General features: G+C 41.3%; 1 protein-coding gene across 6 annotated transcripts; it reads right to left on the bottom strand.

Moving 5' to 3' along the window:
• Positions 1-2,508: 2,508 nt before the first annotated feature.
• LOC124149794 (coiled-coil domain-containing protein 18-like) lies at positions 2,509-15,951 on the bottom strand. Of its 6 annotated transcripts, none has more exons than XM_046521576.2 (11): positions 15,744-15,951; positions 15,183-15,269; positions 11,374-11,470; positions 10,517-10,576; positions 9,968-10,051; positions 9,730-9,792; positions 9,416-9,486; positions 8,837-8,915; positions 8,275-8,309; positions 3,666-7,433; positions 2,509-3,225 (listed from the first exon to the last, which is right to left on the bottom strand). In XM_046521576.2, the coding sequence occupies exons 3-11, from the start codon at positions 11,438-11,440 to the stop codon at positions 3,199-3,201; spliced, it is 4,254 nt and encodes a 1,417-aa protein (XP_046377532.2). In that variant the 5' UTR covers positions 11,441-11,470; positions 15,183-15,269; positions 15,744-15,951; the 3' UTR covers positions 2,509-3,198. The 6 variants fall into 6 exon arrangements, with proteins under 6 accessions (XP_046377532.2, XP_048241893.1, XP_048241894.1 ...); XM_048385936.1 differs by lacking the exon at positions 15,183-15,269 and adding an exon at positions 12,583-12,681; XM_048385937.1 differs by lacking the exon at positions 15,183-15,269 and having other exon boundaries at positions 11,374-11,477.
• Between the last annotated feature and the right edge of the window lie 5,734 nt (positions 15,952-21,685).

The raw sequence follows: 21,685 nt of genomic DNA, 5'->3' as shown, positions 1-21,685 counted from the left end.
AAAGACAAACGAATTATTCATGATTAACTGTTAAATTGATTTGACTGTTTCCTGTTGAAAAGTGAATTCATAACGTCATCATATTTTGTTTGTCAGAGTTATACAGGACGTATCTTACAACTGTTTAACGCATCCACATACTCGGGACTAAAATTTATTTTGTCTTTGTGGCTTGATTTGAAAAGTGTTTTGAGTTTAGTGCTGTAGAATTGCGTCCTTTGAATATACCTGGACCCGCTATTCGTTAGTTCTATTCCCATATTTTCCCGTTTAGGATCTCTGGTCTGTAACGCATATTTTCCCCATGAGGATCTTTGGTCTGTAACCTATATATTCCCAATTAGGATCCTTGGTCTACAACATATATTTTTTCTGATTAGGATCCTTGGTCTGTAATCTATATATTCCCATTTAGGATCCTTAGTCTGTAACCTATACTTTCCCACTTAGGATCCTTGGTCTTTATCCTATATATTCCCATTTAGGATCCTTGGTCTATAACCTATATATTCCCAGTTAAGATCATTGTGTACATTTTCCCGATTATGATCCTTGGTCTGTAACCGATCTTTAAGATTTCAATTGATAAATCTGGGATTTCCTCCACATATACAGACGTAATGTAAAGAAACAAAAAACTGAAATAATGTTGGCCATGGGTCATGTCTTTGGATTCTTGGTCTGTAACCAGCATATTCCCATTTAGGAACCTTGGTCTGTAACCTATATATTCCCAATTAGGATCCTTGGTCTGTAACCTATATTTTCCCAGTTAGGATCCTTAGTCTGTAACCTATACTTTCCCAATTAGGATCCTTGGTCTGTTACTCATATTTTCCCAATTAGGATCCTTGGTCTGTAACCTATATATTCCCAATTAGGATCCTTGGTCTAGACCTATATATTCCAAATTAGGATCCTTGGTCTAGACCTATATATTCCCAATCAGGATCCTTGGTCTGTTACCCTTTATATTCCCAATTAGGATCCTTGTGTATATTTTCCCTATTATGATCCTAAGTCTGTAACCTATCTTTAAGATTTCAATTGATAACTCTGGGATTTCCTCCACATATACAGACGTAATGTAAAGATACCAAAAACTGAAATAATGTTGGCTATGGGTCATGTCCTTGGATCCTTGGTCTACAACATATATTTTTCCGATTATGATCCTTGGTCTGTAACCTATATTTTCCCAGTTAGGATCCTTAGTCTGTAACCTATGATTTCCCAATTAGGATCCTTGGTCTGTAACTCATACTTTCCAAATTAGGATCCTTGGTCTAGACCTATATATTCCCAATTAGGATCCTTGGTCTGTAACCTATATATTCACAATTAGGATCCTTGGTCTAGACCTATATATTCCCAATTAGGATCCTTGGTCTGTAACCTATATATTCCCAATTAGGATCCTTGGTCTGTAACCTATATATTCACAATTAGGATCCTTGGTCTAGACCTATATATTCCCAATTAGGATCCTTGGTCTGTAACCTATATATTCCCAATTAGGATCCTTGGTCTGTAACCTATATATTCACAATTAGGATCCTTGGTCTAGACCTATATATTCCCAATTAGGATCCTTGGTCTGTAACCTATATATTCCCAATTAGGATCCTTGGTCTGTAACCTATATATTCCCAATAAGGATCCTTGGTCTAGACCTATATATTCCCAATTAGGATCCTTGGTCTGTAACCTATATATTCACAATTAGGATCCTTGGTCTAGACCTATATATTCCCAATTAGGATCCTTGGTCTGTAACCTATATATTCCCAATTAGGATCCTTGGTCTAGACCTATATATTCCCAATCAGGATCCTTGGTCTGTAACCTATATATTCCCAATTAGGATCCTTGTGTATACTTTCCCTATTATGATCCTAAGTCTGTAACCTATCTTTAAGATTTCAATTGATAACTCTGGAATTTCCTCCACATATGCAGACGTAATGTAAAGATACCAAAAACTGAAATATTGTTGGCCATGGGTCATGTCCTTTTACTGATAGAATCCTCCAAACGAAGTTTCTGCTTCGTCCTTATAAACGATCAAAAGTTTGCCATACCCGTGTGCGTGGTTTAAATACCTTTAAAAAACCGACTTGCTATTTTCACAGCCTAGTTTCACATTGAAAGACACACACATAGTTTATGCGTTATGATTATTTAATAAGAACTTACCCCTGATAAAATTTGATTATCATTTTTTATGCAGTACAGGTTAGACCAAATTTAGGGTCAAATTTGTTGTTTACACCAAAGTTATGAGTGAGTGAGTATGCAAGTTGACGTTAAAGCCACATTAAATAGTATTTCCGATTTATCAGGGTTATCATTAAAGCGATGAATGCCTTGGAGTTTACCACTTCAGAGCACGGACAAAGAGCTATCAAACAAAGAATCGTAATCAGGTCGAATCTGGTAGTCGTAGAACGCCTTAGGGACGCAACTCCGCCCCTTCAAAGAGTGAATACTGACAATACACAACAGAAGAACACTGGGTATGGTTTATTTCAACTGAACAGGTCTACATGTAGATGCATGTTTCGAGAAATACAATACTGACGTGCATTCACAGGTTATGTCATATTCAAAATTATTAAAACGAAAATGATTGCAGACTCCAGATATTACGCCCCACAATTGAACTGTACTGTGAAATGTGTATTTGAGTAAAATAAGAAGCCTCAGTTTTACTGATACAGTGAAGCTGATGAAGAAACTGCATATACTGCATGACAGCTATCAGCGTTCGAAATATACTTTTAAAAGTGTTGGACTTCCTGAAGTAAACTTACGTAATATAGTTGTAAAAGGTTTATCTTCATATAAATTAAAATAAGACAAGACAATCCTGACCGGACACATTAAACATTGTTGGCTGGTAATCTGTTGGCTGCCGTGTTAGTGTACACCGGGGAATATCGACACTTTAGGTGCGCAAAATACTAACAAAGTAATACTTTTTATACTAATACTAAAACAAATAACAACCCCTTAAAATTGTAATAACAACAATACAACTGCCATCAAACCAACGAGATCACATGAAATGGAATACAATCGTACCTTAGACACAGTTTTGTGTCATTTGAGAGATTGTCAGAGTCAATTTTAATACAAACGGATTTCACATGCTGGCAAGAACACAGATTAGTTTAGCCCTCCGAACCTTCCAAGACGTCAAGAGGACTTGCTATCATTAGGCATCTGGAATATAAACAATAAGGAAAATCAAAGTCTTATTGACAATTCAAACTAATATCTTTTTTTATGTTATTGAATGTCTTTAAAGAATAAAGCAACATTGTGCGTACCACAGATACACTGCAAGGCAATATTAATGTTAAATGTTCTATTTGGGTAAAGGTTTCAAAAGAGCACACATGCAATGGTACAAAGCATTTAGTTATTTTCCTTTCCTACTGAAGCATAATTTCGGAAAGCCATCCAAGTACAGAACATATATTTATGCGATTAGTCCTAAAAGTAAAAGAAGTTCATACTAAACATATTATTTCATAAAATTATATCATAAAATTTTCAGAAAATTATCGTCATAAAAAAAATTCATACAAAACACTTTATTTCATTAAAGAAACATAAATATTTCAGGTGAAAAACTCATCTACCTAGAAGATCTTATTCACCTTTCTTTTTTCAGAAAATTCTCTCTTCTCCAATGGAACAGAGACCTCTCGGGGTCCAAGCACTTTCAGGAATGGAATATTTTCAGGACTCTTCTTCGTTGCAATATTAGAAGCACCTAGAGTAAACAGTCTGTACCAAACTCTAACAGGTGCCAGTAGCCAATGTGCTAGAAGAGGTGTAACACGATCCACATAGCAGGAAGCAAGCACACCATCCACCACTAGGGTACCACACAGTGTATAGGGGGCATATAGACCTCTTCCGCTTGTCAAACTGACAGAAAGAACCTCCTCTGGTACCAGAATGCCGTCCTCCCCTAACACTAGAGCAGTTTCACCAGCTTCTAAAGCTATTGCAGCTTTAGTGCTTTTCCTGCAGACAGATTTTCCAATGTGGACATGGTGATTTGGAGAAACCTTCAATATCCTTGATTTTGTGGATATCTCCATAAACGTGTTGTGTCCGTATTGCTGTCTGTGGCCAAACCGATACACAGGGCTGTACACAGGCATGCCATTTCCATCATAGCAAAGGAGTTTGTCACCTATGTTGACTTCTGATAAGGAAACAATTTGTCCTGTGAATAATTGTACCAAGGACTCGACCGGGAAGCAAGCATTCATTTCTGCAAACTTTTTGCCAAAATGTACAAGACATGCCTCGTCTAGCTGCTTCTTTTGACTGATCAGCCGTTCAGATTTTATCATCAGTTCACATCCCTGTTCTTCAAGTTTTCTCTGATGAATAATTTCATTCATAGTCTCTTGCATCATCTCCTCTGAAGCGAACTTGGCTCTGTCAAGAGCATTCGTCATCATCAAATTGAGAGCCATTATATTATCCTCATTCCAATTCACCTCCAACCTGTGGCGTTTTGTTTTAAGAATTTGATTAACTTGCTGGTGTGATGCCATCAGCTCTTCCCGGGTGATAGTTTCCATCTCTCTTCTGAAGATGGCTTGCAAGGTCCTGAGCTCTATCATCAGTTGCCATTCCTTCTCTAACCTCAGCTGTTTCATGGGCCTATTCCACTCATTTTCCCTGTGTGTTAGTATATCCGTCATTTCCTGATTCCACTTGGATATAATGTCAAGGATTTCCCTTTGAGCTTCCTCTTTCCATGACTGCATGTTGGCTGCCTGGTGCCTCCCAACTACACCTCTAATGTCCCTGAGTTTCCTCTTCATTCCATCATCAAATACGTCTTGCCAGTATTTGTATACGTCATCAACATATATATCCATCTCTCTTCTAAAGGCTATTGTGTGCTTGAGAACTTCAGCATCCATGTGTTTATTGTTTTGCTCCTCCTGAGAGCAATGTTTGTGTGACAGATTCCTCCTAAAGTTGTCTGTCATGCTCTCAAACAGCTTTTGTTCTTCTGTCAGCCATGCATGTTCTTGGTCGTTTCGCTTGATGTACATCGTCTCCTCAAAAGTCTGTTTCACTCTGATGATATCTTCCTCGCAGATCCTAAAATCAACATTTCTGGAAAGTGGCTTTATCATTTCTTTCCACTTTAGTTCAAATTTATACCTGATATTTTCTACTTTAGAACTCCATTTCTCTTCAAAATCAGTCCAGTCATGTAGCAAAGTGTTCCGCTTTGAAATTTTCTTTTTGAGTGTTTCATCAATCTGTTTTTCCACAACTTCGGCATATCCTTGACTTAACTGGTGCAGTTTTTGTTCCCAAGAATGACTTTGTTTCATCATCGTTTCTTTCAATGTTTGTGTCCACTTTTCGTTTGCGACGAGGTAAATTTTATTTAAACGATGTTTGAAATCTCTCGCCTGACTTTCAACAGTGGTCCTTGTTGTATTTCTCCATCTGTTCATAGATGTATGTCTTTGTTCCTCAATGTTCTGCATCATTGACCGCTGCCATCCATCCCCATTCATCACATTCATCAAAAGATGCGTCAGGTTTGCGATGTTCTCATCCCATGTTTCTTGACTGGTGGCGCCTCTTCTTGTCAATGTTTCTGACAGTCTCTGAAGTAGAAACGTCCCATGATTCAAAATTTCTTTTTCGGCATGTTTCATGATGTCATCAATCTGTCTTATCTTCTCTTCTTTCTTGAACTTAGCCTGTATCTCAGTAACATGTGATCCAATTTCTTTTTGGGTGTCAAGCTTCCACTTCCTTTCTCGGTAGGATTTCTCGAGAACCAGTGATTGGTGTGTTTCTTCATATTTTTCATTCCATTTAGCATCAAGCTTCTTCTGCCAATCTTCCTCATTCTGTTGTCTTATTTTATGGATCATTTCTTCAAATTGCCTTTTTCTTTCAGAAAGAATATCAGTAATGCTGTTTCTCCATAGAAGCTCCTCGCTGTCCTGGACAGTGTCCATTTCGTCCCTCCAGTTATCCAGATGTGTTTTAGCCTCAAACATTTCCTTCACCTTCTGTATGGCAACTTCTTTCAGTTCAGAAATGACCTTGTCACTGGTTGAAAGATGTTCAGCTCTTCTCTCTTCCATTTCCTTTAACCACTCGTTCTCAAATTCTGAAACTGTATTCTTTGTGAAACCCCTAAGACTTTTAATCCTTTTGCCAAGCACCTCGGATACCTTATTCTCCCATATCATTATGTTGGATTTCTTCTTTTCATTTAGTTTCTCCCTGAACTCATTCCAACATTCTTTCAAACTTCCATCATTCTCAGCATCAGATTCAAATATTTCTGCAAGGTCACTCTCTGAAGTTCTCATGTCATCGTCTGTATTCAGTTCTAATTTCAGTTCCTGGTCCTTCTCCAATGATGCAGAGAACTGTTTTTCGTTGTTTTCACAAATGTTTTCAACTTCTTGGACCCAAACCTTTTGCCATTGTTCCATGTGTATCGATAATGACTCCCTCAACTTTGTTTCAGATTCATTTCTTTCTTTCGTCACGATATCATTCAACTTTCTCCCAAAGTGTTCAGCCTTTAACAACTGTTGCTCTTTTATCTCTCTCATTCTACTTAAGCTCTCAGCCTTTTCTTTCTGCAGTTTGTCTTTTTGATCAGTCTGTAACTGTTTGTCAAGCTCTGCTTGTTCTATACACAGCTGCTTGCGCAGTGACTTGTCAGTCTCCTCTATTCCCATATGCAACTCTTTTGCATCTTTAAAAAAATCGTTATTGTACTTCCTACCATTGTTGCATCTCCTGAGATAGTCAATGATTTCCATTAGTTTTGATACCTGATGGAAAGATTCCTCTTCAGCCTCCAAGTATTTGAATTTGTTGTTGAAAAGTACAACCCGATGTTTGCACTCAGTGATAAGATTCTTTAAGAAGTCTTCAGCATCTTCGAAAATGAAATCTTCAAATGGTTCTTCGCTGTCATAATTATCTCCATATGTGAACACGATCACAACATGTTTGGAGAATATGTCCTGTCCAAAGAGCTTCCGTATTTCACGGACAGCTTTTCTTTCTTCCTCTGTCATACGGTTACCAAATTTGAGAATGAGTAGAACAGCATCATACCCATCCGGACACAGGTAAATAGCAGATCCTATCTCCTGCAAGCATTCTTTCGGATGTCTCGTATCCATATTACCAGGTGTATCAACCAGGTATATTTCTCGTCCTGCTATAAGTCCGTGTTCAAGTTGGCACTTCTTTGTCAGAGATTTTGATCCAGGAGAAGACTTGAAAAGTTGATTTTTCCCGAAAATAGTATTTCCTGTTGCACTTTTTCCATTACCCGTTTTGCCAACAAGAACTATGCTGAGCGGCTCCCCTTTAGTCAGATGACAATTTGGTCTGTAGGTGGGCTGAAAATACATATGGAATGGAACATTACACAGAAGAGTGATATATAGTTTTAAAAGAACTGATTGCAGTAGTTAGTTTCAGGCTGGGTTCTAGGTTTTATGGAGGTGCTTGTGACGGGTGCCAACGGTATCATCATTGTTTGATAGTGACTCATTAACACATGTTCATGGTGTAGTCGGAATTGTGCTATGATTATAGAAAGGGTGTAGTTGCACAATGTTGCAAGACTATCTTTAAGGATATGGGTTAAAGTTTTGTTTTTCACATCAATAAATCGTATTCCTAAATAATTTTTCTTTGTGAATGAGACTGGCTTTGTTTAAAAATTGATTCTGGTATAACCACATCATTTCTTTTTCTGATAATACCACACGTGTTTTGAATCCACACACAAGGTCACTCACTACACATTATTCTTAGGCATTCGTAAGTCAACAGCTGTTGAATATATGCATACGATATGGCACCTCACGTGTGTGTGTCTGTGTCTGTGTGTGCGTGCGTGTGCATGTGCGTGTTACAATCCTGGTCAGATTGTCATTGAAATACGGAATACCCCTAAAACCTTCCTTTCTGCTTTCTTTGCAGTCGACTTATGCATACAATTAGAAGGACCTCTTTAACTTATATCCGATCGGTAGGCTGAAATAAGACAATGTAATGAATGAACGCACAGCTTCGCATCTTTCTTGGAAAGTCTAGTCAAAGTGTTACTTTCACACATCGATTTGATTCTGTTTAAAACTTATTTACCAATTCTTGACACTATGCTTATCGTGTTTTCAAAATGAAACAGATCAATGGGTATTCTACTTATTAGGTAATAATCATACAACTCACTGTTGCCTTGGTTTGCAGTTGCCTTCCTTCAGTACCTAACATGAGAAAGAAACATGAGTATTAGACAATGATATTAGTGAGTGAGTGAGTGAGTATGGTTTTACGCCGCTTTTAGCAATATTCCAGCAATATCACGGCGGTGGACACCAGAAATGGGCTTCACACCTTGTACCCATGTCGGGAATCGAACCCAGGTCTTCGGCGTGACGAGCGAACGCTTTAACCACTAGACTACCCGACCGCCCCCAATGATAAGTGATCGTGATGAAATACATTATCAACGAGCTTTAAAGCTAAATATAGGACTAAAATATTAGATTGTGCTAATGCGAACGTAGAGCTGTGACTTTAGTCTTGCAAGGCATCTGAACATGGATTCCAATCCTCATTGGCCTTCATCTTTGATCAGTCAGAACCATGTCAAAGTTTGCCAAAATGGCATACGCGTACGACCTGCGTCCTGGGTCTTCCTTCCGCATTTGGCTGTCGCTGAGTCATACGACAGAAATTAACCAACCTCATGCGCACGGGCGTGTTCGTGTTAAGCTGTGTGTGTACTAACCTGTGGCCAGTTCAAGTTGTATGTTTGTGCAGCCAATCATGGAAATGGTCATGGGAGTTGGGGGATTCGTGGAGACCTGATGAAACCAAATACGATTCTGATTGTTTAGGATATCAGAACATATTCAGGAAAAGACGTTTAAACGTGTTGTTCCTCTTCAATATTCAAATGTCAGAAATATTTATTGGCATGCACATACATACTTTCAAGGAGGACAAATAACTGAATTGAATTTGTTCTGATAAAATATTGATAGATTAATAGATATAATGAATGGGTTGTCATGTGAATGAATAACCGAAAATTTCAAATCCATTTCAACAACGTTAATCAACCAATCAAATAACAGAATACACTCCCGTTCGTTTTACAATATTTCTCGAAAGGGGATATCACTGGAGTCCTACAAAACCTCTGCATGTTGTGGTTTCCATTTCCTCTTTCCTTGCGAGAGAAAGAAAAACACCTTAAAGCTTAGCCATGAACATTTTTATTTAAATGAAAAGTATCATATTTAATATTTCTTTATCAACATTGATATGGAAGAAGACAGATAAATGATGGTAAAACAGCTTCTACCGTTGCCCTTGGTGCTGTTTGACTCATCTCATCTCTGGCACACCTGGAACTGGGTATGCTCCCTCCACTATCTAAACAGAAAAATAATTCCCGTACAGATGCTGAAATACTTGACACGCAGCAGAGTATTTTATGTCATCAGAAAAGCTTGAATTATTCATTTCAAATCAAGGTTAACGTAAAATCAGTCACACACTTCAGTAACTCTAGATGTATCGGTAAACATTTAGTCTCTCACTTCAGTAAGTCTAGATGTATCGGTAAACATTTAGTCACACACTTCAGTAAGTCTAGATGTATCGGTACACATTTACCTGCAGCCTGTTTGGGGACTGTAGACTCCTCCGTGGGGGCTGGCACTGATGATCCCTGGCCCCCTGTAGTAAGAGGGAACAACAGAGGTACAGAAGCTCACTGGATGTAGTAACACTTCAGGAGAACGTGCTGAACTTCCATTATGACAAATGCGTGAGTTAAATGATGGATATAGATCATGGTTCCCGCATCATGTAATCTGTACCACTCTACGGCGACATTTGCACATTCACTTACCAGTGCTGTCAACAACCTGTTTCGGTGTGGTCGCTCCACAGACATCATGAGGTGACACTCTGGAGTCATCACACGGCTCTCCCACTGAAAAACGTTACGTTCACAATAATTGCCTTTCAAAATAATCTGTCAACGAAAGGATGTAACACATAATCACTGTCAAATTTAATACCTCAGTTTAAATGTGGTAATGGAATGGAATTTAATTGGCACCTTGCAGAAAAATGGCGCTCTGTTGGGTAGAGGTTGCTAAGGTCCCTGTACCTTTTGCGGCTTCAGGGTGAAAACACGGACGCACGCACGCACGCACGCACGCACGCACGAACGAACGAACGAAAGAACGAACGAACGCACGCAAGCACCTACGCACGCATGCACACACATATGCACACACACATGCACGCATAAACCCACTTTTAGTGGTTTCAAGGAAAACACGCACGCACGTTCACGCACAAACACACGGACACACACAAGGCACGCAAAGGGGCGCACACACACACACACACACACACACACACACACACACACACACACACACACACGTACCTGCCGTGGCTTTAGAGTGGACAACAGTCGGGGATATGCCGTCTGTCATAGAGTCTATCACTGTGGAGGAAATGTTTATAAAAATGTAGTGCACATAATTCAATGGGATTTCGCGTCCGACAAAGTATATGGAGTTGCATCATTTCCTTACTTCCAAACGAATCTGCTCATAAATTTAAGCAATTATAATATGTGAAGGGTATTGAGTATTTTGACTTAATTGGGACACGGATGACCCAATCTTCTAAGGCTGTATAATTCGCTGTGCAAGCTGCATCCCTCCGGTGTGTCAAAACCTAGTATCGGGAGTTCGAATCTATGTTTCTTGGCTTTTTTCAGCAACAAAGTCATGGGTTTCACTCCAATTAGCAAACATCTAAGACATGCGTCACTTCGGGCTTTCCTCCCACATTACATCGCAAGCCGTATGCATACCGTATTTCCTCGATTAAACGCTGGATGTAGATTAAACGCCGGGCACTTAATATTCACGGAGTTTTCTCGTAATACACTCCCGAGCGTTTAATCGAAGAAATACGGTAAGTGAAAATCTATTCTAACCGGCGTTTAACCGCTCGCTTTATGAATTCACGTGAACAATAGCAGCATTTCGTGAAAACTGTGTATCATTCTGTAAAGGGAGAACATCAGCTCACTGTTAATGGATAGTAACACGCAACATAATGCCACTCTGCAGAGTACAGTTTGCTAGTGGTCTAAGGCGTCACAATTCAACTATGCAGAGTTGCGTCCCTTTGCTTCACCCGGTTCCGCTGATTTTGGTTAAAGCGTCCGCCCGTTATTGACCAGGTGACATTGAAGTGGACGAAGCAGAGAGTGAGATAATCTTCACCAACCTGCATCCGTTTGTAGACTCTCTTCTGTCGCCACTCCTGACGTCTCATTTCTCTTGGAATCCGCCATCCCTCAAAGGTTCATCCTCGTACACAAGACCTATTTTCTCAGAAATAACAAATTGCTATCATTATCAAAAATATTCTCGTAAACACGGTATAAGCGCGACTTCAGATTATACCACTTATTTGAATGTGATTTTTGACGATTTGGGTAAAGTCAAACAGCTGAAACAGTATAAACGATGATCTTTCAAGGTACATATTGTTTTAATACAAACAACTGAGTAGACACACCAAGACAGAGTACCCCTTGTATCCTGGGTGCAGTGTACCGTGACGGGGGTAGCCCTTCCACAACAGGGTGGACTGTACAGTGTCAGGAGTAGCCCTTCCACAACAGGGTAGACTTTACCGTGTCAGGAGTAGCCCTTCCACAGCAGGGTGGACTGTACAGTGTCGGGGTAGCCCTTCCACAGCAGGGTGGACTGTACAGTGTCAGGAGTAGCCCTTCCACAACAGGATAGACTGTACCGTGTCGGGGGTAGCCCTTCAACAACAGGGTAGACTGTACCGTGTCGGGGGTAGCCCTTCAACAACAGGGTGGACTGTACCGTGTCAGGAGTAGCCCTTCAACAACAGGGTAGACTGTACCGTGTCGGGGGTAGCCCTTCTACAACAGGGTGGACTGTACCGTGTCGGGGGTAGCCCTTCTACAACAGGGTGGACTGTACCGTGTCGGGGGTAGCCCTTCTACAACAGGGTGGACTGTACAGTGTCGGGGGTAGCCCTTCCACAACAGGGTGGACTGTACAGTGTCAGGAGTAGCCCTTCCACAACAGGATAGACTGTACCGTGTCGGGGGTAGCCCTTCAACAACAGGGTAGACTGTACCGTGTCGGGGGTAGCCCTTCCACAACAGGATAGACTGTACCGTGTCGGGGGTAGCCCTTCAACAACAGGGTAGACTGTACCGTGTCGGGGGTAGCCCTTCTACAACAGGGTGGACTGTTATGTGTCAGGCGTAGCCCTTCTACAACAGGGTAGACTGTACAGTGTCGGCGGTAGCCCTTCTACAACAGGGTAGACTGTACCGTGTCAGGGGTAGCCCTTCTACAACAGGGTAGACTGTACCGTGTCGGGGGTAGCCATTCTACAACAGGGTAGACTTACGGTGTCAGGGGTAGCCCTTCTACAACAGGGAAGACTTACAGTGTCGGGGGTACCCCTTCCACAACAGGGTAGACTGTACCGTGTCGAGGGTAGCCCTTCCGCAACAGGGTAGACTGTACCGTGTCGGGGGTAGCCCTTCTACAACAGGGAAGACTTACAGTCTCAGGGGTAGCCCTTCTACAACAGGGAAGACTTACAGTCTCAGGGGTAGCCCTTCTACAACAGGGAAGACTTACGGTGTCCGGGGTAGCCTTTCTACAACAGGGTGGACTGTACCGTGTCGGGGGTAGCCCTTCTACAACAGGGTGGACGGTACCGTGACGGGGGTAGCCCTTCTACAACAGGGTGGACTGTACCGTGTCAGGGGTAGCCCTTCTACAACAGGGTAGACTGTACCGTGTCGGGGGTAGCCCTTCTACAACAGGGTAGACTGTACCGTGTCGGGGGTAGCTCTTTTACAACAGGGTGGACTGTACCGTGTCAGGGGGAGCCCTTCTACAACAGGGTAGTAGACGGTACAGTGTCGGGGGTAGCTCTTTTACAACAGGGTGGACTGTACTGTGTCAGGGGTAGCCCTTCTACAATAGGGTGGACTGTACCGTGTCAGGGGTAGCCCTTCTACAACAGGGTGGACTGTACTGTGTCAGGGGTAGCACTTCTACAACAGGGTAGCTAGACTGTACCGTGTCGGGGGTAGCTTTTTTACAACAGGGTGGACTGTACAGTGTCAGGGGTAGCCCTTCTACAACAGGGAAGGCTGTACAATGCCGGGGGTAGCCTTTCTACAACAGGGTGGACTGCAAAGTGTCGGGGGTAGCCCTTCTACAACAGGGAAGACTGTACAATGCCGGGGGTAGCCCTTCTACAACAGGGTGGACTGTACAGTGTCAGGGGTAGCCCTTCTACAACAGGGTGGACTGTACTGTGTCGGGGGTAGCCCTTCTACAACAGGGTAGAATGTACAATGCCGGGGGTAGCCCTTCTACAACAGGGTAGACTGTACAGTGTCGGGGGTAGCCCTTCTACAACAGGGTAGACTGTACTGGGTCGGGGGTAGCCCTTCTACAGCAGGGTGGACTGTACAATGTCGGGGGTAGCCCTTTCACAACAGGGTAGACTGTACCGTGTCGGGGGTAGCCCTTCTTCAATAGGGAAGATTTACAGTGTCGGGGGTAGCCCTTCTACAACAGGGTAGACGGTACAGTGTCAGGGGTAGCCCTTCTATAACAGGGTGGACTGTACAATGTCGGGGGTAGCCCTTCCACAACAGGGTTGACTGTACAGTGTCAGGGGTAGCCCTTCTACAACAGGGTAGACTGTACCGTGTCAGGGGTAGCCCTTCTACAACAGGGTAGACTGTACCGTGTCGGGGGTAGCCCTTCTACAACAGGGTAGACTGTACAGTGTCAGGGGTAGCCCTTCTACAACAGGGTAGACTGTACAGTGTCGGGGGTAGCCCTTTCACAACAGGGTAGTCTGTACCGTGTCAGGGGTAGCCCTTCTACAACAGGGTAGACTGTACAGTGTCGGGGGTAGCCCTTCTACAACATGGTGGACTGTACCGTGTCAGGGGTACCACTTGTAAAGCTGACTTCAGTTGTTAACCGAATTAGACCATGGTTCGCAACATTCTTTACCGAGACCGAACGTAATTGTATCTCTCATTGAAGGTGTGATCTGATTTCCATTGCACTGACAAAGAACTCGTGACGCTCGAGTTGTTTGTCGCGCAATGTGTGGCTCAGGTTTCTCGAGAAGAGTAAATTTAATCGATAAATTAATTCTTTTGTTCCTTCGTGAGTGCACGAGTGATGGTTTTACGCCGCTTTTAGCAATATCCCAGCAATATCACGTCGGGGGTGGGGGGTGGGGGCAGAAATGGGCTTTACACATTGTACCCTTGTGAGGAATCGAACCCGGGTTTTCTGCGTGACGAGCGATCGCTTAAACAATTAGGCTACCCCATCGCCCCTTTTGTTCATTCAAAACCCCAGATTCACAGAGTCAAAAAAGCTACAACAAACTATATTTTTCTATCACGACTATATACATACGTTGAGAGAGTAATATTCATCTTCTATTTCATTTTTACAAATTTGGCATATTCTAAAGGAATGTCAACAGCCAATCAGCTCACTTCATTTAATCTATGACCAGGCCTAAATTTAGATTATTGCGAATATTCTATACATTCAGAACTGTTCAAAGAAACTTTTAAATTCCCTAAATAACACATATGCAGAGGACAAAAGTTTACTGTGACTGCCAGGTGTGTCTTGAAGGTGAAGTACATGTGGACACTTTTAGGTTCCACTCTGCACTCAGCAATATTCCAGCTATATGACGTCGGTATGTTAATAACCGAGAGTGGACCAGACAATCCAGTGATCAACGTCATGAACATCGATCTACACATGAGATACAGTGACATGCATCAACCAAATCAGCGAGCCTGGCCACCCTTTAATTATGCACATCTAGTAGGTCAACAGGGTGCTTATCCTACTTCGTCGTTTCCTTACAAAGATTAAATACAACAAAAATATTTATCAAGGCCTATTATCAGTCACCAACACAGGGCCTCCGTGTCAGTCGACCGGCGGTATCTGCGTGACGTGCGGCCACACTACTAGGGGTACCTATTCTGTTGTGAGGTTATCACAGTGCATATCTGGACGGGACATTGTCGCGTTGTCGCATTGTCGTATTGTTGTTGCGTCGTCGCCCTTACAAAAAAAAGCGAAGAGGATTAGAAGCAAAAAAACAAAAAAAAATATACATTTACTTTCTTTCTTTTTAATCCTATCATTTTCAAATGTTTGGAATTCGTTATCATAATATACTAAACGGAAAAATAGTTGTAAAATTACTTAAATGATTTGGCGTTTGGTAACTTGTCTACGTGAAAATTACAGCCATTTTACAGCCATTTTACACAGACTGTTTCTACACATTGACTGTAACATACCCTATATGTTACAGTCAATGTTATAACAATATCCTATATGTTACAGTCAATGTTATCCCTGACGCCGTGTTTAGATGCGGTTAGGTAACACAGGGGAAGAATAACAACCTTCCTCCCTTCAAACACACACTAGACACTAGATCCGGCGTAGGATATAAATGTGTCACCATGCACGACGCTCCTCTGACTATCGGCACGTGCCAGGTCATAATTTAATCAAGTTAAAACCTACCAAAGTGTCACCCAAACTATTGTTCCAAAGAGACGGTAGCCCATCACTGCACAGAAGCCATGACTGATCGTCCCGTCCTCCTACTTTGCACGAGACTTTGTTGTGAGTGATTCCCCGAAGTGGTCCCCTGCACACGTTGGCGCTATAAATAGCACATTGCGACGGATAAGGTATTTCCTCGCTATAGCAGTCGATAGGAAGGAGTGGTCGCGAGGATTGAAATGTAAAGGTTCAGTTAAGACAGCGGTAAACACGAGATTAGGCTATTATGCATATTTCATATATGACACATCACACACGTATGACACGCGAATATACAGTTGGCTACAATAGGTATTTTAGTGAAAGGTTTTCTTTCCGAAAGTTAGATGAATGACTATATGGGTGTGAATGTTGCGTGTTTTATCGACAGTTGCATGTATACAGACATAGTTTTATAGTTTTGCAGTTTACTGTTTTACAATCATTACTAACACCTTATGCAGAATTCGTAGCAGTCAGTACAGGTAACAATCACACAAGGCAGAACAGGTAACAATAACACCAGTTGGTACAGGTAACAATCACTACAGGCTGTACATGTAACAATCACTACAGTCTGTACAGTTAACAATCACAACAGTCAGTACAGGTAACAATCACAACAGACAGTACATGTAACGATCACAACAGTCAGTACAGGTAACAATAACAACAGTCAGTACATGTAACAATCACTACAGGCTGTACAGGTAACAATCACAACAGTCAGTACAGGTAACAATCACTACAGTCTGTACAGGTAACAATCACAACAGACAGTACATGTAACGATCACAACAGTCAGTACAGGTAACAATCACAACAGTCAGTACAGGTAACAATCACAACAGACAGTACATGTAACAATCACAACAGTCAGTACAGGTAACAATCACAACAGTCAGTACATGTAACAATCACTACAGGCTGTACAGGTAACAATCACAACAGTCAGTACAGGTAACAATAACTACAGTCTCTACAGGTAACAATCACAACAGTCAGTACATGTAACGATCACAACAGTCAGTACAGGTAACAATCACAACAGTCAGTACAGGTAACAATCACAACAGTCAGTACAGGTAACAATCACAACAGTCAGTACATGTAACAATCACTACAGGCTGTACAGGTAACAATCACAACAGTCAGTACAGGTAACAATCACAACAGTCAGTACAGGTAACAATCACAACACTCAGTACATGTAACAATCACTACAGTCAGTACAGGTATCAATCAGTACAGGTAACAATCACAACAGTCAGTACATGTAACAATCACATCAGTCAGTACAGGTAACAATCACAACAGTCAGTACAGGTAACAATCACAACAGTCAGTACAGGTAACAATCACAACAGTCAGTACATGTAACAATCACAACAGTCAGTACAGGTAACAATCACAACACTCAGTACATGTAACAATCACTACAGTCAGTACAGGTATCAATCAGTACAGGTAACAATCACAACAGTCAGTACATGTAACAATCACATCAGTCAGTACAGGTAACAATCACAACAGTCAGTACAGGTAACAATCACAACAGTCAGTACAGGTAACAATCACAACAGTCAGTACATGTAACAATCACAACAGTCAGTACATGTAACAATCACAACAGTCAGTACAGGTAACAATCACAACAGTCAGTACAGGTAACAATCACATCAGTCAGTACATGTAACAATCACAACAGTCAGTACAGGTAACAATCACAACAGTCAGTACAGGTAACAATCACTACAGGCTGTACAGGTAACAATCACAACAGTCTGTACAGGTAACAATCACAACAGTCTGTACAGGTAACAATCACAACAGTCAGTACAGGTAACAATCACACCAGACAGTACAGGTAACAATCACAACAGTCAGTACAGGTAACAATCACAACAGTCAGTACAGGTAACAATCACAACAGTCAGTACAGGTAACAATCACAACAGTCTGTACAGGTAACAATCACAACAGTCAGTACATGTAACGATCACAACAGCCAGTACATGTAACAATCACAACAGTCAGTACATGTAACGATCACAACAGTCAGTACATGTAACAATCACAACAGTCAGTACAGGTAACAATCACAACAGTCAGTACAGGTAACAATCACAACAGTCAGTACAGGTAACAATCACAACAGTCAGTACAGGTAACAATCACAACAGTCTGTACAGGTAACAATCACAACAGTCAGTACACGTAACAATCACAACAGTCAGTACACGTAACAATCACAACAGTCTGTACAGGTAACAATCACAACAGTCAGTACAGGTAACAATCACAACAGTCAGTACAGGTAACAATCACAACAGTCAGTACAGGTAACAATCACAACAGTCAGTACACGTAACAATCACAACAGTCTGTACAGGTAACAATCACTACAGGCTGTACAGGTAACAATCACAACAGTCAGTACATGTAACAATCACAACAGTCAGTACATGTAACAATCACAACAGCCTGTACAGGTAACAATCACAACAGTCAGTACAGGTAACAATCACAACAGTCAGTACACGTAACAATCACAACAGTCAGTACAGGTAACAATCACAACAGCCTGTACAGGTAACAATCACAACAGTCTGTACAGGTAACAATCACAACAGTCAGTACACGTAACAATCACAACAGTCAGTACACGTAACAATCACAACAGCCTGTACAGGTAACAATCACAACAGTCTGTACAGGTAACAATCACAACAGCCTGTACAGGTAACAATCACAACAGTCTGTACAGGTAACAATCACAACAGTCAGTACAGGTAACAATCACAACAGTCAGTACAGTTAACAATCACAACAGTCAGTACAGGTAACAATCACAACAGTCAGTACAGGTAACAATCACAACAGTCTGTACAGGTAACAATCACAACAGTCTGTACAGGTAACAATCACAACAGTCAGTACATGTAACAATCACAACAGTCAGTACAGGTAACAATCACAACAGACAGTACATGTAACAATCACATCAGTCAGTACATGTAACAATCACAACAGTCAGTACAGGTAACAATCACAACAGACAGTACAGGTAACAATCACAACAGTCAGTACATGTAACAATCACAACAGTCAGTACAGGTAACAATCACAACAGTCAGTACAGGTAACAATCACAACAGTCAGTACAGGTAACAATCACAACAGTCTGTACAGGTAACAATCACAACAGTCAGTACATGTAACGATCACAACAGCCAGTACATGTAACGATCACAACAGTCAGTACATGTAACAATCACAACAGTCAGTACAGGTAACAATCACAACAGACAGTACAGGTAACAATCACAACAGACAGTACATGTAACAATCACATCAGTCAGTACATGTAACAATCACAACAGTCAGTACAGGTAACAATCACAACAGACAGTACAGGTAACAATCACAACAGTCAGTACATGTAACAATCACAACAGTCAGTACAGGTAACAATCACAACAGTCAGTACAGGTAACAATCACAACAGTCAGTACAGGTAACAATCACAACAGTCTGTACAGGTAACAATCACAACAGTCAGTACATGTAACAATCACAACAGTCAGTACATGTAACAATCACACCAGACAGTACAGGTAACAATCACAACAGTCAGTACATGTAACAATCACAACAGTCAGTACAGGTAACAATCACAACAGTCAGTACATGTAACAATCACACCAGACAGTACAGGTAACAATCACAACAGTCAGTACATGTAACAATCACAACAGTCAGTACAGGTAACAATCACAACAGTCAGTACATGTAACAATCACACCAGACAGTACAGGTAACAATCACAACAGTCAGTACATGTAACAATCACAACAGTCAGTACAGGTAACAATCACAACAGTCAGTACAGGTAACAATCACACCAGACAGTACAGGTAACAATCACAACAGTCAGTACATGTAACAATCACAACAGTCAGTACAGGTAACAATCACAACAGTCAGTACATGTAACAATCACACCAGACAGTACAGGTAACAATCACAACAGTCAGTACAGGTAACAATCACAACAGTCAGTACAGGTAACAATCACAACAGTCAGTACAGGTAACAATCACAACAGTCAGTACATGTAACAATCACACCAGACAGTACAGGTAACAATCACAACAGTCAGTACATGTAACAATCACAACAGTCAGTACAGGTAACAATCACAACAGTCAGTACAGGTAACAATCACTACAGGCTGTACAGGTAACAATCACAACAGTCTGTACAGGTAACAATCACTACAGGCTGTACAGGTAACAATCACAACAGTCAGTACATGTAACAATCACTACAGTCAGTACAGGTAACAATCACTACAGGCTGTACAGGTAACAATCACAACAGTCAGTACAGGTAACAATCACAACAGACAGTACAGGTAACAATCACTACAGGCTGTACAGGTAACAATCACAACAGTCTGTACAGGTAACAATCACTACAGGCTGTACAGGTAACAATCACAACAGCCAGTACATGTAACAATCACTACAGTCAGTACAGGTAACGATCACTACACTCAGTACATGTAACAATCACTACAGTCAGTACAGGTATCAATCAGTACAGGTAACAATCACAACAGACAGTACAGGTAACAATCACAACAGTCAGTACAGGTAACAATCACAACAGTCAGTACAGGTAACAATCACAACAGACAGTACAGGTAACAATCACAACAGACAGTACATGTAACGATCACAACAGCCAGTACATGTAACAATCACAACAGACAGTACAGGTAACGATCACTACACTCAGTACATGTAACAATCACTACAGTCAGTACAGGTATCAATCAGTACAGGTAACAATCACAACAGACAGTACAGGTAACAATCACAACAGTCAGTACAGGTAACAATCACAACAGTCAGTACAGGTAACAATCACAACAGACAGTACAGGTAACAATCACAACAGACAGTACAGGTAACAATCACAACAGTCTGTACAGGTAACAATCACAACAGTTTGTTCAGGTAACAATCACACCAGTCAGTACATGTAACAATCACAACAGTCAGTACAGGTAACAATCACAACAGACAGTACAGGTAACAATCACAACAGTCAGTACAGGTAACAATCACAACAGACAGTACAGGTAACAATCACAACAGTCAGTACAGGTAACAATCACAACAGTTTGTTCAGGTAACAATCACAACAGTTTTGTTCAGGTAACAATCATAACAGTTTGTTCGGTAACAATCACAACAGTTTTGTTCAGGTAACAATTACAACAGTTTGTTCGGGTAACAATTACAACAGTTTGTTCAGGTAACAATTACAACAGTAAGAACAAGCATCACATCAGTCAATGCAGGACAACAGTCAGTACACTGCATTCAGTTCAAATCCACAGATGTTATCTGTTCCCCGCTATAGCGTGACTTTTGCCGTGTTTGGGACTGCATTCCGCTCGTGTGTGGTGATATCCGGTCCTAGTATTCTGGTATCACAGTACACGGAAGTATTTCTGGGGCATTCACGCGAATATATGCATGGCTCGCGGATCTTTGGTCGCTTTAAAATGACTATTCTAAAGAATTCAGGTCACTGCATTCGTAACCAACTAGTACCATTGGTCTTCTTGCAAGTTACGGAAAGGGGCGAGTGGTGGTAAATGAGGTCACTGTTAACGTATCAACATGGTGCAACTCACCTGCATATATCAACACCTCGAAATGTCAACAAGGACAAACACTTGATATGAATTTCTGTCAGCACTGATATTTAAATAGTTCCTGCACAAATATTCAGTCATAAGGCACAAGTACGAAAAAAGTGACTAATTGTCATACCCGTAAAGACACCCGTGTCGTAGTCTGTCTAAGATAACTGAACAACTGTTTTTTTATGTACGATGTGTTCAT

This window comes from Haliotis rufescens, unplaced genomic scaffold (assembly GCF_023055435.1).
Source record: "Haliotis rufescens isolate VD_foot unplaced genomic scaffold, xgHalRufe1.0.p SCAF_6, whole genome shotgun sequence".
In the NCBI taxonomy this organism is placed as follows: Eukaryota; Metazoa; Mollusca; class Gastropoda; order Lepetellida; family Haliotidae; genus Haliotis; species Haliotis rufescens.
This window is presented reverse-complemented; position numbering and strand designations above follow the sequence as displayed.

Excerpts from the sequence above, each read along its gene's own strand:
- LOC124149794 (XM_046521576.2), bottom strand. The coding sequence starts at position 11,440 with ATGGCGGATTCCAAGAGAAATGAGACGTCAGGAGTGGCGACAGAAGAG. Across the intron at positions 10,052-10,516 it reads CCACTCTAAAGCCACGGCAG|TGGGAGAGCCGTGTGATGAC; the intron begins GTACGTGTGTGT and ends AACGTTTTTCAG. Across the intron at positions 3,226-3,665 it reads AATTTTCTGAAAAAAGAAAG|ATGCCTAATGATAGCAAGTC; the intron begins GTGAATAAGATC and ends TTTATATTCCAG.